The 16,642-nt window shown below is 39.9% G+C and overlaps 1 protein-coding gene across 1 annotated transcript; it reads left to right on the forward strand.

The window, feature by feature from the left end:
• The first annotated feature begins 348 nt into the window (after positions 1-348).
• On the forward strand, positions 349-15,653 carry LOC109818278 (receptor-like cytoplasmic kinase 176). The gene is made up of 11 exons (XM_083075274.1): positions 349-532; positions 649-899; positions 1,235-1,370; positions 1,461-1,603; positions 2,000-2,063; positions 8,684-8,743; positions 9,273-9,787; positions 10,103-10,241; positions 10,326-10,468; positions 10,973-11,096; positions 15,454-15,653. Exons 1-11 carry the CDS (start codon positions 466-468, stop codon positions 15,636-15,638), a joined length of 1,827 nt encoding a protein of 608 aa, XP_082931400.1. The 5' UTR covers positions 349-465; the 3' UTR covers positions 15,639-15,653.
• The last annotated feature ends 989 nt before the right edge of the window (positions 15,654-16,642 follow it).

A 16,642-nucleotide genomic window follows, 5' to 3' on the forward strand; every position in this document is an offset into this window, starting at 1 on the left:
AGTGAAGTCGTCAACATTGTTGACTATTTTTTATGTAACATGTTTCTGTACTTTTTATGTGGTATGGGGCACTTTTCAGAGGTCACTTTCCATAACGTCTTCTACATCATGGAAGAAATTATTTATTTTGATAATTAATTTTTTATTAAATTATTTCAGTAATTTTATATATTTATTTTTTTTATTCTTGTCAAAAAGCCTGATTCTTAACTAAACAATGACGCTTTCACGATATATTTTAAAATAGCATTATTTTAATACTTGATTGATAGGTTTTTGTTTTTTTGTTACTAATTTAATTAATCGCCCTTCCTCAAAAATAAAATCAATTTAAAATATTAAAATGTTAACAATCTATATTCGTCTGTGAATTGACGAATCCTTTTCCCACCAATTCCACCTGCCATCTTCTGTGGGTCAATTCATCTGAGAAGCAAAAGAGAGCTTCGTCACAGTAACAGTTGCATGGGTCTCAGCTTCTCCTCTGCCTCGGCACCTCACTCCTCTTCCCCCAACCTCTCTCAATGTTCAGGCAAGTCTTCAACTTTTCTCCACCCTTTCTAAATTCACCCCAACACGCAACTGGGTCGTTCCCCGTTTCCTTGAATTCGATTTCTTTCATGATGGTTTCGATTCCTCTGTTTTCAGGTTCATCAAGCACTGAAGACCGAGTTCTGAAATGGCCGAACATGAAGGTGTTCAGTTACGAGGAGCTCAAATCTGCAACAAACAATTTTAGCCCTGACACAGTGATCGGTGAGGGTGGTTTTGGCCAAGTTTTCAAGGGATGGTTAAATGAGAAGACCCTCTCCCCTGCCAGACCCAACTCTGGTTTTGGAATGGCCGTTGCCATCAAAAAGTTGAACCCCGAAAGCACACAAGGCTTTCAAGAGTGGCAGGTCATGTATAACAGACCTTAGCTAAACATTGTTACTGAAAACGTGCATATATTTTCACAATTAAACAATAATGTTAATGATTTTAACAAGTGAAAGACTAAGTTGAACAAATTTTAAAAAATAGAAAAACTAAAAGAGTAATGCCAAAACATAACTAGGCATTCTTTGGCTAAATGTTTATCATTCTGTCTTGTGGTTTTACTTGTCAATTGCATATTGTAGTGTAACCTTCAAACAATTAGAGTACCTTTCATGTGATAAAATCTACTGTTTGCACAAATTCAGTCTGGCTATCTGATTGTTTAAAATGATTTACTGTTGATTGGAAGATGCAGTCAGAAGTAAACTTTTTAGGAAATCTTACTCACCCCAACCTGATCAAGCTATTGGGTTACTGTTGGGATGATGATGAGCTTCTTCTTGTGTACGAGTTCATGCCTAAGGGAAGCTTAAACAATCATCTATTCAGAAGTATGAATTGAAGACAATAATAATAGTCAAGGAAAACTCCTTGTCACTAATTTGAGTTTAATTCATTTTCTTTGTCGTGTTTCTGAGCAGGAAATCGTAACTTACGAACACTTGATTGGAACACCAGGATTATGATAGCTATTGGTGCAGCTCGGGCACTAGCTTTCTTGCATGCCTCCGAAAAACAAGTCATATTTAGAGATTTCAAGTCCTCACATATACTCCTTGATAAGGTCAGTTACTTTTTTTGGTTGTTTTCTTTCGGTGGAACCAGTTACTTTTTGGTTAGTCTACCTTTTCCCTTGTTTCAATTCATGGAAGCAAAAGAAAATGTCATATCTAGTTGTGATGAAAAGACAGTTTATGCATTTTGACCCCATTAGCCAAACTCATTGGAAAGGTATGAAAACTTAGTCTGTTAATAGAATATCAACTGAAAAGTGCAATGTCTTTGTTGTCTTTGTCTCTTTTTTATATGCTGCCAATACTGGACCCATTGACTTGTTGAAGCATGTTACATGATGTTATGAATGCAAAATATTTTTGAAGTAACAAAAGTTGATATTTATTTAATGCTAAATTTCTCATATTATTTTGATGACCATTGTTTTGTGACTTTTAACCTACAGAACTACATTGCAAAAATCTCAGATTTTGGGTTGGCTAAGTTGGGGCCTGCTGGGGGACAATCACATGTTGGCTTTTTGACCTCAGTAAATTAAAAAAAAATAAAAATATATGAAATAAATTAAAAAAAAGACTAATTACCAAAATAGGTGATTTTGGACAGGTAAGCATACACGTGGCACTGAAAACGCCTGGGGGGTGGGCGTTTTTTAGAAAACGCCTCCACCCCAGGCGCCATCTATGCTGATGTGGCACGGTGAAGAGAAAACGCTGGGGGGGAGGCGTGTTGTACACGTGGCAGAAGATTGTTGATGGCACCTCCCCCCCAGGCGCCATGTAAGCTGACGGTAAAAAGAAAACGCTAGGGGAGGAGGCGTGTTGTACACGTGGCAGAAGATTGTTGATGGCGCCTCCCCCCCAGGCGCCATGTGTAGACGATGTGCCACACACTGAAAGCGCCTCCCCTCCAGGCGTTTTGCCATGTCTGGGTGCGCACCTCAGTACAAATTTACAAAAACGCCTGAGGGTCAGGCGCTATCAAATTAGTTAAATGTATTGGGTTGCACAAGATTCATTTGTTCGGTTTGTGGTCCAACGTATTTTTTATTTGGTGGTCCAGGTGCTTCAAGTAAGTAAGGGTTTTTAAATATTTGTAAATTTAAAATTTAAATTTTATATGTTCTATGTATGTATCATTGTTAGGTTTGTATAGTAGACTGGTATAAAAATTAAAAGATAATTTTTTTTTAGTTTGAAGTTGAAAACGAGAATGAAACACGTGGAACGGGCCGTTCTGAGAAAGCACGTATTCAGAACGGGCCGTTCCTGTTTTTAACGAATGGTTGGTAAGATTTGGTTTGGAACGGCCCGTTCTCTTTTTAGAACAGGGCGTTCTGAATGAAAATTTTACCTGTAATTAGTTCCCTGAGAACGGGCCGTTGTAAATTCATAACGGCCCGTTCTGAAATCAGAACGAGACGTTGTGAATTCAGAACGGTCTGTTCTGAAATCACAATGGGTCGTTCTGAAGTCAAAACGGGCCGTTCTGAAATTCAGAATGGCCCGTTCTGGAATTAGAACGGGCCGTTCCAGTGGCCCAATTAAAATTTTTTTAAATGAAAAAGCTATTTAATTTGATTTTTATAATTGAATATATGTATTTATTGCAATGTTAAAAGTTGTGATATTATATTGAATATTTGAAACCAGGACAGCATAAGAGTAATATTTAATTTGATTTGTATTTGATTAGGAATGTCTCGTAGAGGTATTGATTACGTACCTGATAGTGATGAAGAAGTAGACATTGTTCCATCAAATGAATTATGGACAGATGAACAATTTTTGGCGTCAATGAGAAGTGCAATGGTAGCAAGACAGGCTGAAGAGGCTCGAGAACAGGAGCCATTGTCTCCGTTGTCACCCCCTACACCAAAACTTGGGGATGATGACGAAGAGACATCGAGTACACGTGACATTGGTCGTGTTATTCCTGGACCAGCTGGTTTGGTCCAAGCTACAATGAGGAACAGGGAAGCTGAAAATCCGTTGCCAACACAAGAGTTTTTGGCTGATCTTAATGGACCTGCGATGTTGGTGTTCAACTCTAACCCGTGGCGCTATGCTATGCATTATGTGAAATCTAGAGGTTTGTTTAGCATATTAAGTTTGATGTGTGTAAATTTAATGATGCAAATAATGTTAACTATAATTTGTATTTTTTTAATAATAGGTCTACCTGAAGTGACTTCATTGATTAATATCGACCACAATTTACAAAGAGTCCCAACAGTTGTTGCTTTTGTGGAGTCTATGACCCCAACTGGACAGGGAAATTATACTATTAATTTAAAGGTATGGTTAGTGAATTTGTTATACATTAAAAGAAAATATTTTGTAATTAATTGTAAATATTTATTTCAGGACCCAACTGCAACGATTGGTGCAAGCTTACATTACAAAGTTAAGCAACATCGACAATATGGGGAAGACATTGTTGTGGGGTGTGTGTTAATTCTGAAACAGGTAAAATTTGTTGTATAAAATGAAATTATATGTTATTTATGTGTTGAATTGAATTTGTTTGTTTTTTGTTTAGGTTGTTGTGTTTGCCCCCAGGCGTTTCCGTGATCCTTACTTCCTCAATATAACTAAAAATAATATAAAACGGGTGAGTAGTATTAGTTAAATAAAATTTATTTTGTAAGTAATATTGTTTAACAAATGTATGTTAAATTTTTTTCAGGTTATTCCGAAGGATATTTGATTTGATGACAAAAAGTATTTGTAATTTAGTTTTAGGTTTATTGTTAATTCGAATGGTTGTAATGTAAATTTTATTGTGAATTGCAATATTTAAATTTGGATAATATTGTTATTAAATATTCGTGAAAAAATAATTTATTTATTAAATATTTATTGTGCATTTTAGTTATATGTATTTGTTGTTGTTGTTTTATAATTTTGTAATGAAAAAAAATTGTTAAATTATGCACTTCATATTATTTTATTATTTTAGTTAGGGTCCATCTGCCTATAAATATAAGTGTGTGTGTGTGTGTTTTTTATGTTCAGACACTTTCTCTTCAACTTAAGATAGAAATATTGTAGTAGTGAGTTCGAAGAATGGGTTCAGCAACAGTGTTTGCTCTTGTGTTTCAAAATGTTCAGATATTTCAAACTCAGTACGGTCTTGATTATGCCATACAAATGCCATCTAGTGGGAGAGTTATCAAACTTAACGAAGACATGACACTTGTTGATTTGTTGAATGAGGTACATAGGAGGTTGATCAAAGGGGATAGCAAACGCATAAGTCAAGTTCATTATCGTTGTCCAGTTAGATATGAAGATAGTGGAAAGCAATATACTCCATATCCTTTAACCTGTGATGAAGATGTGACATTCATGTTTCACAAATTTGCAGAAGACCCGAATGAATTACTACTTAATTTGTTTGTTACTTTTGAAGATCTGGAGCCTCAACAATTGCAGATGTGGAACATGGTCAATTCATTTGAAAGACAACTAAACTTCATGTAGGGTTTAGGGTTGAGGATTTTCTTGTTTGTATCGTTGTTTATTTTGTAAACAGTCAATGTTTACTTTGTTAACTTCATGTATTTGTTGTCGTTGTTGTTAAACAATAGTTAAGTGTTTGTTGAAGTTTAAAAGTATTGTCTTAATTTGAATGTAGTAGTAAAGTGTTGAAGTATTAATAATATTTACGTTTGTGATTAACAAATGTGATAATATATTGGTTACAATGAAAAATAAAATTTGAAAATGTAAAGTATAAAGTAGGTTAAACGAATTTCCCTGATTGCAATGACAAAATCGACGGTGTAGATCATCTTAAATTTAAATTCAGTGTTCATTGGTCAGATTTGTTGTCTCCTAATAGCATGGGAAAAGAACGGCTCTGATCGCACCGACAGATTAAACGGTGTAGATCATCTTGATTTTAAATTCGTCACTGTTGATGGGTCAGATGTGTTGTCTCCGAGTAGCAGGGGAAACGGACGGCCCTGATCGCACCGACAGAATCAACGGTGTAGATCATCTCGAATTTAAATCCGTCACTGTTCATGCGTCAGATGTGTTGTCTCCTAGTAGCAGGGGAAATGAACGGCTCTGATCGCACCGACAGATTAAATGGTGTAGATCATCTTGATTTTAAATTCGTCACTGTTGATGGGTCAGATGTGTTGTCTCCTAGTAGCAGGGGAAAAGAACGGTCATGATCGCACCGACAGAATCAACGGTCTAGATCATGTATTTTTTAAATCTGTCACTGTGGTAATGTTGCAGCTGCAGCCGGTGTAAAAGGAAAACTGACCCTGCTCACCTCGTCTCGCAACTGCAAGTAGTGACCGATGCTCTCATGCATCATGGTAAAATCAAAGGCATCCCTATGTTCTTCACTAGTGCGATGATACATGTGTTCTAGAACATCGGTCTACAAATAACATAACAAATATCATCAGTACACTAAATTTAAAAATATGTCACAAGTAATTATTTAAAAACATGCGTACATTTGTACTCACCACATATCCTTCCTTTGTAGTAGAAGGAGAAATCCATCGCCTTGTATGTTTCCTATACCACACCATGTATTCTGAACTATAGCTCAAGTGTGGTGTATCACACGCAGGTTGTGTCCATACACGATGATGACGTGACTGCCACTCCTGCACAAATTGAACGTGCATGCGTGACCAGTCCGTGTTATCCTTGCCTCTCAACGAAAGATCATGCAATATCTCCGGATGAATAGGAGGCGTAGGAATGTGTTGGACCATCCCAAATTGTCGCATTACACGATCTGCATAATGATATTCGACGATGTGGAAATTAATCAACGGGACTGTTGACCTCCATACATGTGAGTCCTCCAAACAGTAAGGAGGTAATGTAGGTAGTAACTCCAAGTATGGTTGCCATACAAACTGCAAAATAACCAATCAATTAAGTACTTACGAAGTATCATTTATAATCACAATTTTTTTTATCAAAATCTTCAATATAATATTCTAATAAAATACTTACATCCTCTCTTTTTAAACGGTCAAAATAGTCTCTATACTTCACAATTTTTTCTTTTGTTTCCTCTCTAGGTTTATGCAAGGCATTATTCCACCTGTTATAAAAACAAAAAAACCATCAAATCTTCAACTTCCAAATTAATTCTAAATATATTTATTCTAAAATCGATCACAAGTAATATAGTTACTAACCTTGCCCCTAGAGGAACATGAAATGTAGATAAAGGTGGATGAGGTGGTGCAATAAATGGAAACCGATACCATGCCCATAATTGTAGTAAAATACCTGACCCAGCAATTTCCTTGTGATCATAATTCGTCACCACACACAACTCCCTGTACAAATTTGCCAGGACGCATGACCCCCAACTCATTTGACCACAAACATCTAGGTCTTCGAGGAAACTCAAGTATCTGAGGGATACAAACGCGCTAGAGTGATCAGTTAATAAATATCCCCCGATCATGCGTAAAATGAACGCTCTAGTATAGCGTTCCAACTGTTCCTGACTATGTATATGCTCAGAAACATCCGAAAACTGCTGGTCAATCCACCTCATCCTCAATCTACCCCCAACAAGCATTGCCTCAGGTGGTGTCATCCCAAGAAGGCGCTGCACAAGAGCTCCCCAATCCATACTTGCGTATCCAGTAATGGGTGCCCCAGAGATCTTCAACCCAAGTAAAATTGCAACATCCTCCAACGTGATAGTACACTCGCCGAAGGACATGTGAAACGTGTGGGTCTCTGGTCTCCATCGCTCAACTAACACAGATATTAAATGATTATCCACAGGAAAGTAACTAATCTGCGCCATCCCCAGAAATCCAGCCCTCTGTAAAAGATCCTGAACAGCAGCTGGAATGACACCACCACGCAACTCTGATTGTTTTGCACTCCTAACCTTCAGAACCCTATCCTCAGCTCCATTCCATATATGCTCAGATATATGAAATGGCTGAAGCCTTAATAATGAATCATCCATAGGTCCTGCATGAATAATCTGTCTAGACATCCTGATATAATTCAACAAACAAACAAATTAAATTAACTCAAACAACAATTTATTTCTAAATTTTATAAAACCCTAAATACCTAATTTAAACCCTCATAATAATTCAACATTTTAAATTGAAATCATTCATTACTGCAATGAGAACGGGCCGTTCTGGTTTCAGAACGGGCCGTTCTCATTGCACAAAAAGTGTATAAATTTGGGTTTCGGAACGGGCCGTTCCGAAAACAGAACGGGCCGTTCTGAACCCATCCATACTTCACTAAATGAAACAACGAGAACGGCCCCACAACGGCCCGTTCTACTTTCAGAACGGCCCGTTCTAAAAGTAGAACTGGCCGTTCTGAAAGTAGAACGGGCCGTTCTGATTTCACAACTGCCCGTTCCACATCCAAAATAACACCCATTTACTTTATCCAGAACGGCCCGTTCCAAAAACAGAACGGGCCGTTCCACACCCACAAACGAGTGACGAAGACCCCTCAACATTTTCTATTTATATTTTTTTCTTACTTTAAAATAATTAAAATTCAAAACATACCTGATAAACGTCTAAATAAACTTGTGTGAGCAAAAAATGTGAGCAACACAGGTACTCTAAAAGCGCCGGAAGCGCCGGAACCTCAAGCGTTTTTGCACAAATATTATCAGCACCTCCGCAGCTCCCACCCACGAGCATCATTTAAACGAATGGGGGAAGGAGGAACAGTGCACAAATGGCGCCTGGGGGGGAGGCGCGTTCAGTGCATGCCACATAGGCACACATGGCGCCTGGGGGTGGGGCGTTTTCAACACAAACGTGCCACGTGTGCATGGCGCCTCCCCCCTGGGCGTTTTGTTTGCACAACTCAGCATGGATGGCGCCTGGGGGGGAGGCGTTTTCAACACAAACGTGCCACGTGTGCATGGCGCCTCCCCCCTGGGCGTTTTCTTTGCACAATGCCACCTCAGCATGGATGGCGCCTGGGAGGGAGGCGTTTTCTATAAAACGCCCAACCCCCAGGCGCCATCCATGCCCAGTCAGCGCTGACATGTCCAAAACTACCTATTTTGATAAATTGTTTTTTTTTTTAATTTATTTTGTGTATTTTTTTTTTAATTACTTGGGTCAAAAAGCCATCACATGTTACTACCAGGTTCATGGGCACGCTTGGTTATGCTGCTCCCGAATATATGGCGACAGGTAAATATATATCTGCAAATATGGCAATCAAATCAGCTTTAAATGTATGTTTTGACTTTATTATTATCTCACAAGGCAAAATGTGAGCCAAGATTACATGCTTTGCAAGTAAGAAGGAAATGGAAGCAAAGTAAAGGAAAAAACAAAAGATCTGTTTGATTTGAGAAAACGTTTTTCATCTTCATTTCATGTTTCCATAAATAATTACTAAAATGCCATACCATATGGTTTCTTGATTTGAAATACTTGTACAAGAAACAGTTAAAAACAAGATTTGTGTTGTTTTCACTCTTTCTGAAAATAGGAAACAGAGTGAAAACAAAGCAGCATATTGACTTTTTTGTAATTATCAATAAAAACAGGAAATGAAATCAGACAGTTTTCTTAAACCAAGCTGGCCTTACTACAAAAAGCAATGATTTATGGAAGATGAAGTTTGGGGAATCAAGATTAAAATAAGGAGTACTGTAGTTTAATCCTTTGACCCACCAAAAACTAACAGGCTTTGAAATGTATCATTATTCAACAGGGCACTTGTATGTGAAGAGTGATGTGTATGGATTTGGTGTAGTGCTGCTAGAAATGCTGACAGGCATGCAGGCACTTGACACAGATCGGCCAACAGGCAAGCACAACCTAGTTAAATGGAGAGAGGCTTTTCTTTTCTCCAAAAGAAATTTGAAAACCATTATGGATGCTAACATGGAACGTCAATATTCACCCAAGGCAGCATGGCGAGCAGCACGACTTACTCTAAAATGCCTAGAACCTCACCCTTACAACCGCCCTTCTATGAAAGATGTTGTTAAGGAATTGGAAGCCATTGAAGCTATCCATGAAAAATGGGTGTTTAGTTATGCGGAGCTGAAATCTGCAACAACGAATTTTAGTCATGTGGTTGGTGAGGGTGGTTTTGGCATAGTTTACTGGGGATGGCTGGATGACAAGACCTTATTCCCTGTCAGGGAACGTTTTGGAAAGGTTGTTGCAATAAAAGACCTTCGCCGAACACTGGGCAGCATGCAAGGGAATTTAGAGTGGCAGGTCATGTACAACAGACCTTAGCCTAACATTTATGGTGAAAACATGCATATATTTTCACAATTAAAGAATCATATAAAAAAATTAATAATAAAAAGACTAAAAGAGTAATACCAAAACATAACTAGGCATTTTTTTTGGCTAAATGTTTATCATTTTATCATGTGCTGTTACTTATCATACTGCATTTAATATTTTTGTGTAACCTTCAACACAATTAGAGTACCTTCCATGTAATAAATCCTACTTTTTGCACAAATTCAGTATAGCTAGCTATCTGATTATTAAACATAATTTTCCGTTGATTGTAAAATGCAGTCAGAACTATTCTTTTTAGGAATGCTTTCTCACCCCAACCTGGTCAACCTATTGGGTTACTGCAGGGATGATAATGATAAGCTTCTTCTTGTGTACGAGTTCATGCCTAAGGGAAGCTTAAACACTCATCTATTTAGAAGTATGAATTAATGACAATAAAAATAGTCAAGGAAAACTCCATGTCACAAATTTAATTCAATTTCATTGTTGTGTTTCTGAGCAGGAAATTCTAACTTGGAACCACTTTCATGGAACACCAGGCTTAAAATAGCTATTGGTGCAGCTCGGGCTCTAGCTTTCTTGCACGCCTCTGAAAAACAAGCCATGTACAGAGATTTCAAGGCTTCACATATACTACTCGATGGGGTCAGTTTCTTTTGTTGGTTGATTTCTTCCAATGGAAGCAGTTATGTTTTTGTTAGGTCTTTTTCCTTTGTTTCAAATTTCAATTGATGGAAGCTAAAGCAAATGTAATGAGTTTGCTTGCATATAAGCTTAGAAGAGCTTGAGAGTTTATCTAATGAAAATATGGCTTTATTTTTGGTAGAGAAACTTTCAAAATAGCTTGTATCTAAATAGGCTCATTATCAAATTAGGATGAATAGACAGTTTATGAAATTTGACCCCATTAACCAAGTTCGTGTTGAAAAGGTATGAAAACTTATTCTGTTAATATAATATCAATTGAAAAGTGAAATGTATTTGTTCTCCTTGTCTCTTTTTTAAGTGTTGTCAATACAGGACCCATTGACTAGTTTAAGCATGTTACATGATGTTATTAATGCAAAATATTTTTTAAGTAACAAAAATTGATATTTATTTAATGCTAAATTTCTCATCATTTTGAAGACCGATTATTTTGTCCTACAGAATTACAATGCAAAAATCTCAGATTTTGGCTTGGTTAAATTGGGGACTTTTGAAGGACAATCACACGTAAGTACCAGAATCTTGGGCACGTATGGTTACGTTGCTCCAGAATATATGGCAACAGGTAAATAATATATCTGCACATAATTGACAATTAAATCAGCTTTAAATGTATGGTTTGACTTTATTAATTACTCACCAGGCATAACACGAGCCAAGTTTATATGCTATGCCAAGTAAGAAGGAAATTTGTTTTTTGGTAAAGAATGAAAGTAAAAACAACAGACAAATCAAGACATAGAGTCTCTTCCAAGCGGAAACAAGATAAAATCAGGAGGACTCCTCCAAACTACATTGGAACTCGTGTTCCGTACCCCCCAGTTGGCAAGCGTATGGGCTACTGAGTTTATCTCTCTAGGGATAAGATTAACGTAAACTACCCAGTCCCGGGCTAGCAGGCACCTAATACGACGAATAACATCATAATGGTTGTGCAAGTAGTCCCTATCCGTTGACCGATCTTGAAATGGCATAACAGCTTCCAGGCAATCACATTCACAACTCACCTTCCGAAACCCACCTTCCCAGCAAAGCGATAAGCCAGCTTCCAAAGCCAACAGTTCAGCACGTAACGCATCCCCAGTCAACGCTCCACGTGAGAATCCACCCCGCCACATACCTACACAGTCACGAATTACTCCACCCATCCCCATAGCCGCAATGTCCCTCAACCAACTCCCGTCCGTGTTAAGTTTGACCCACGGATGCTCCGGAGGTCGCCATAAAGGTTGCTCCGTCCACAAGCGCCTCTTAGCATTATACACACTATTCTCCACCGTAGACAGTGTCACCTTCCTACGAACTGCCGAAATTGTCCAAAGCTCGCCGTTGAGCAACATGTTATTTCTAAACCGCCAAACCCACCACAAGGTGATGGATAGCTTAATAACATTCGTATGCAGAATAATCCCCTTTAGCCACTGAAAACAATCCCTCTCCAAGAAGAACCACCCCGTACTGATCCCGCCAGCCATCAGCACCTCTCGCGAGTACGGGCAATCACGAAGTGCATGTAGGATAGTTTCTTGAGGGCAAGAACAACGCGAGCATGCACCGGACTCAGTGAGCCTCCTATCAGCCCGAACCTGGTTCGTTGGAAGGGCTGAATGAAGGCATTGCCACAGAAAGAACTTAACCTTCTCTGGGATCAATAACTTCCAGACCTTTTTCCAAACTACATCCCCCTCTGTCGACAGGACCGTGGTCATAAATCGATATCTAGAGGCCGCTGTATAACAACCCGAATTATCACCCCTCCAGACAAAGTGATCCAGCCCCAAAGAGGAATTGACGACACTCAACCTATGGACCGAACTTGACAGCTCCGCCGGAAGAACAGTATGCAAGTTAGTAAAGTTCCAAACTCCACTAGCCCAGCAGTCGGCGATCGTTTTATTGATGTCCGCAACGTGAACGAACGGGACTCTCCCGCACCAAAGCCTAGTACCTGACCAATCCGTGTACCAAAGGGATGAGGCACCCGATCCTAGCCGAGGCTCGAAACCCTCCCGAAGAGAAGGGAGGGCCTTAACAAGACTTGACCAGATTGGAGAAGCACCCCGCCTGTTTTGGGCACACAAGATAGAATTTCCGTGTAGGTATAAACTACTGAGGATTTGAACCCAAGGCTTCTGTGGCGCCGTCAGTAGATCCCAGACTAACTTCCCAAGGAGTGCTATATTAACCCTTTGCGCCTCCCTAACCCCAAGACCACCGTGCTCTTTGGGTTGAGTAACAGTAGCCCAACTCACTGGGGACCAATACCGTGACCTGTCAGATTTTGCCCAGAGCATACGACGACAAGCCTGATCAATTCTATTGCACACCGCCTGAGGAAGCCATCGTGTTTGCATGCTGTAAACTGGAATAGAGGAGATGGTAGACTTCACTAGGCACAGCTTCCCTGCCTTATTAAGGAGCTTGGACTTCCAAGCCGCAAGTCTACCCTGGATCTTATCCATCACATCATAAAAGTCTGCGCACCTAGGCTGACCATGAGTCATGGGAACCCCCAAATACTTCCTGATCTGAGCCGTGTGGCCAATCCCGAGCAAGCCCTCCATAGCTTCGATCCTCCTCTGTGAAACCCTTCTAGAGCTCACAAACTTAGACTTAGTCAAATTAACTCTCAAGCCTGATGACCGCGAAAATTCCTCCAAGGTCGATGCCACCAACCGAGCCTGGTCCTCTGTAGCTTGACAAAATAATAAAATATCATCAGCGAAGAGAAGATGTGAAAGCGGTAACCCCCCAGGGGATAACTGGATCGGTTTCCAATGACCCATCTGGAGTAACTCAGAGATCCTGAGGGCTAGACGCTCCATACAGAAAACAAACAAATACGGAGATAATGGGTCCCCCTATCGAAGTCCACGAGACGGAACAAAGGACGGTAGTGTGCTTCCATTCCAAAGAAGTGAGATTGACGAATTCTTCAACCCCCACATGATAAGCTTAGTAGTGACGGTTGGAAAGCCAAATTGCACCAGCGTCGATTCCAAGAAATCCCACTTGACTCTGTCATATGCCTTTTCAAGATCAATTTTTAAGGCCAAAGATCCCATACCTGAACCGTCCTTTCGTACAAAATGTATGGCTTCTTGAGCAATAATATTGTGATCACGAGTCCCCTTCCCGAGGATAAAGCTGCCCTGAAATGGGCCAATGAAGTCTTGCAGGAAGGGCCTGAGGCGAGCCACAATCACTTTAGAAATAACCTTCCAGGCAACGTTACACAAGCTTATAGGGCGAAATTCTTTGAGGCTAACCGGATGGTCCACCTTCGGAATTAACACCATTTGTGTCTCCAAGAGGGATATGTCCGAGAACCCTAACCGAAAGGCATCCTTCACTGTACGCCATAACTCCTCCCCTACAATAGGCCAATATTGCTTGAAAAGGAACGGTTGAAACCCATCCGGCCCTGGAGCCTTGAACGATTTCATACTCATCACTGCCCGGCGAACCTCCTCCTTCGTGACTGGGGCAGTTAAGGCAGTTTGGGCCTCAACCCCCAGGTTAGGTGGCACCCCAGCATGCATGTAACAAGGCCCTTGTTCGTTAGTACTCGAGAAAAGCTCCTTATAGAACCGGACTGCCTCATTTTTCATTACCACAGGATCCGTATGCCAAGCCCCATCTGGTAGAAACAACCCCTGAATCTTGTTTCTCCGTCTTCGCGCGAGTGTTTGAGCATGGAAGAAGGACGTATTACGGTCCCCAAACCTCACCCACTTTTCTCTAGATTTCTGAAACCATAGGTACTCCTCCTGAAGACAAGTTTCATCCAGCTCTGCTTGTATGGACTTTTCTAAGCATGACAGGCTTTCTGATTCCCCCATCTCGAGTTGTACTTGTACCCCTCTGAGACGTCGTTGGAGAACCTTCTTTCTAGTAATGATATTCCCAAACACTTCCTTATTGAACTTGATGGCATCCACACGAACAGCCTGTAACCCATTAGCAAGGGTCGGTGTGCTACGGCCCCAAGCCTCCCTAACAATCTGCTCAAACCCTTTATGGGTGGCCCAAGCAGCTTGGAACCGAAAGGGTCGATCTTGAGCCTTGTCTCCTGAGCCTCCACGCCGCAGTAAAAGAGGGCAATGATTGGAGTATACCCTGCACAGATTCTCAACATATGCTTCTGGAAACATTGCTTGCCACGCAACATTGCACACCGCACGGTCTAGCCGCTTTGCCAGCACGACCCCACGTTGATTTCTATACCACGTGAAACGGAGGCCCTTAGCCCCCATGTCAAGAAGATTACAATCATTCAGAACTTCCAGAAATTTTGAAGCCCGTGTTGTCGAGAAGCGACCACCCCTACATTCCGTTGACAACATAATTTCATTGAAATCTCCAAGCACCAGCCATGGCAGCGTAATCCGTCCCTCCAACTCCCGAAGATGATCCCAAACTCGCTGTCTGAGTTCCACTTGAGGGCTAGCATAAACGGCAGTACACACCCAACTCTTGCTTCCTTCAACAATCGTAAACGAGATGGCCTGAGAGTGGGAAGCAAAGTCAGAAACCTGCGCAAAACATGACCTCGCCATCAATACCCAAATACCTCCAGAGTGCCCCGTAGCCTCCATGCTATAGCACAACCTATAATCCATCTTCGACCAGAACGACTCCACCGAAGAAAACTGGCAATGTGTTTCCAAAACAATAAAAATAGACGGTTGGTGGAGCCTTACTAACTCCGCAACCCTAAGTAAGAAGGAAATGAAAGTACAGAAAAATTTTCATTATTAATGAAAATAAGAAATTAAGTGAAAAAGGACCTTAATGAAAACAAACTTTTATTAATTTTGAACCATAGTAGAAAATTTCCTTAAAGATAAGCAATAGTGTAGACTAATACTTTGACCATGCACAAACTAAAACGTCTTTGAATTGTTTGAATGTTTCAACAGGGCACTTTTCTGTGAAAAGTGATGTTTATGGGTTTGGTGTAGTGCTGCTTGAAATGCTGACAGGCATGAGGGCTGTGACACCCTCTACCCCAACATACATATACAATAATTATAAACAAATAAAAATTTTCATCAATAAAAATCAAATTTCCAACCACGTAAGGGTAAAGAGTTCACATTCATAAACTTAATCCAAATAACATGTCAGTAAAATTACAAAGAAATAAAACTGAATTTTCCAAAATAATTTAATAAGAACATTTTAAACTAATCCTATCTATGTCCCGATGTCACATGTCCTATCAGAGCAAAACTCAACATAGAAGCCTAAGCTTCATCACCAACATCCTCAGCCTCACGCTGATGATCACCTGTATAACAGTCAAAACAAAACAACACGAGAAAAGGGAGTGAGAAACATCTCACTCTGGCTCACAGTGTAGAAATATACGCCGAATAGCCAAACACAAACAAAATAAGTATAACATAGATAAATTAATAATAACATCACACTTATCCAAGACATAAACCATCACTTTATCATATAACATTAAGAATGCATATGCATGGACACAGACTACATATTATCATGCATGTGGCGCCAGTAAAACATCACATGGCATATTGCCGCTAGCAATACACGAAGAGTAGTCTAGGAGTACATGCCGGGTCACACCCTCTGCGCACTCTCACTAGAAGGATATACTACCAGAGTCTCGTCGGGATAGCTAAGCCGCGCAAGATACATCCCATGCACACAATGGGCGAGACTGGGACTTCCAAACCGAGCTATCCCCAAGGACTAATCCCCAAAGCTTTTACACTAGGGGGCCTTCTCTGGCGGTGTATTCCATATCGTACCCTTAAAACACTTATGCAAATGATGCATGTCATTCAAGACTATGCATTCTCATATCCCATTATCATTTCTCATTCCCATATCACATTATCATGTCTCATTATCACTTTTCACATCATCTCATCATATTCACATAGTCATCACTTTTCACATCATCTCATCATATTCACATAATCATCATTTTTCACATCATCTCATCATATTCACATAGTGTCTACAGAGCACTCAAAATCATATCAAAATTGATCTATTTTCAAAAATAAATACATATTTATACATCTCATTCAACAAGGAATACATCAGAACAATCAGAAAGCAAAACAGAAAATA

Source organism: Cajanus cajan, chromosome 5 (assembly GCF_000230855.2).
Source record: "Cajanus cajan strain Asha chromosome 5, NIPB_CcT2T_4, whole genome shotgun sequence".
Lineage (NCBI taxonomy): Eukaryota > Viridiplantae > Streptophyta > Magnoliopsida > Fabales > Fabaceae > Cajanus > Cajanus cajan.

Coding starts and splice junctions, on each gene's coding strand:
- LOC109818278 (XM_083075274.1), top strand. CDS start 466: ATGGGTCTCAGCTTCTCCTCTGCCTCGGCACCTCACTCCTCTTCCCCC. Junction 2,064..8,683: donor GCCTGCTGGGGGACAATCAC/ATGTTGGCTTTT, acceptor AAAAGCCATCAC/ATGTTACTACCAGGTTCATG. Junction 9,788..10,102: donor AAGGGAATTTAGAGTGGCAG/GTCATGTACAAC, acceptor TGTAAAATGCAG/TCAGAACTATTCTTTTTAGG.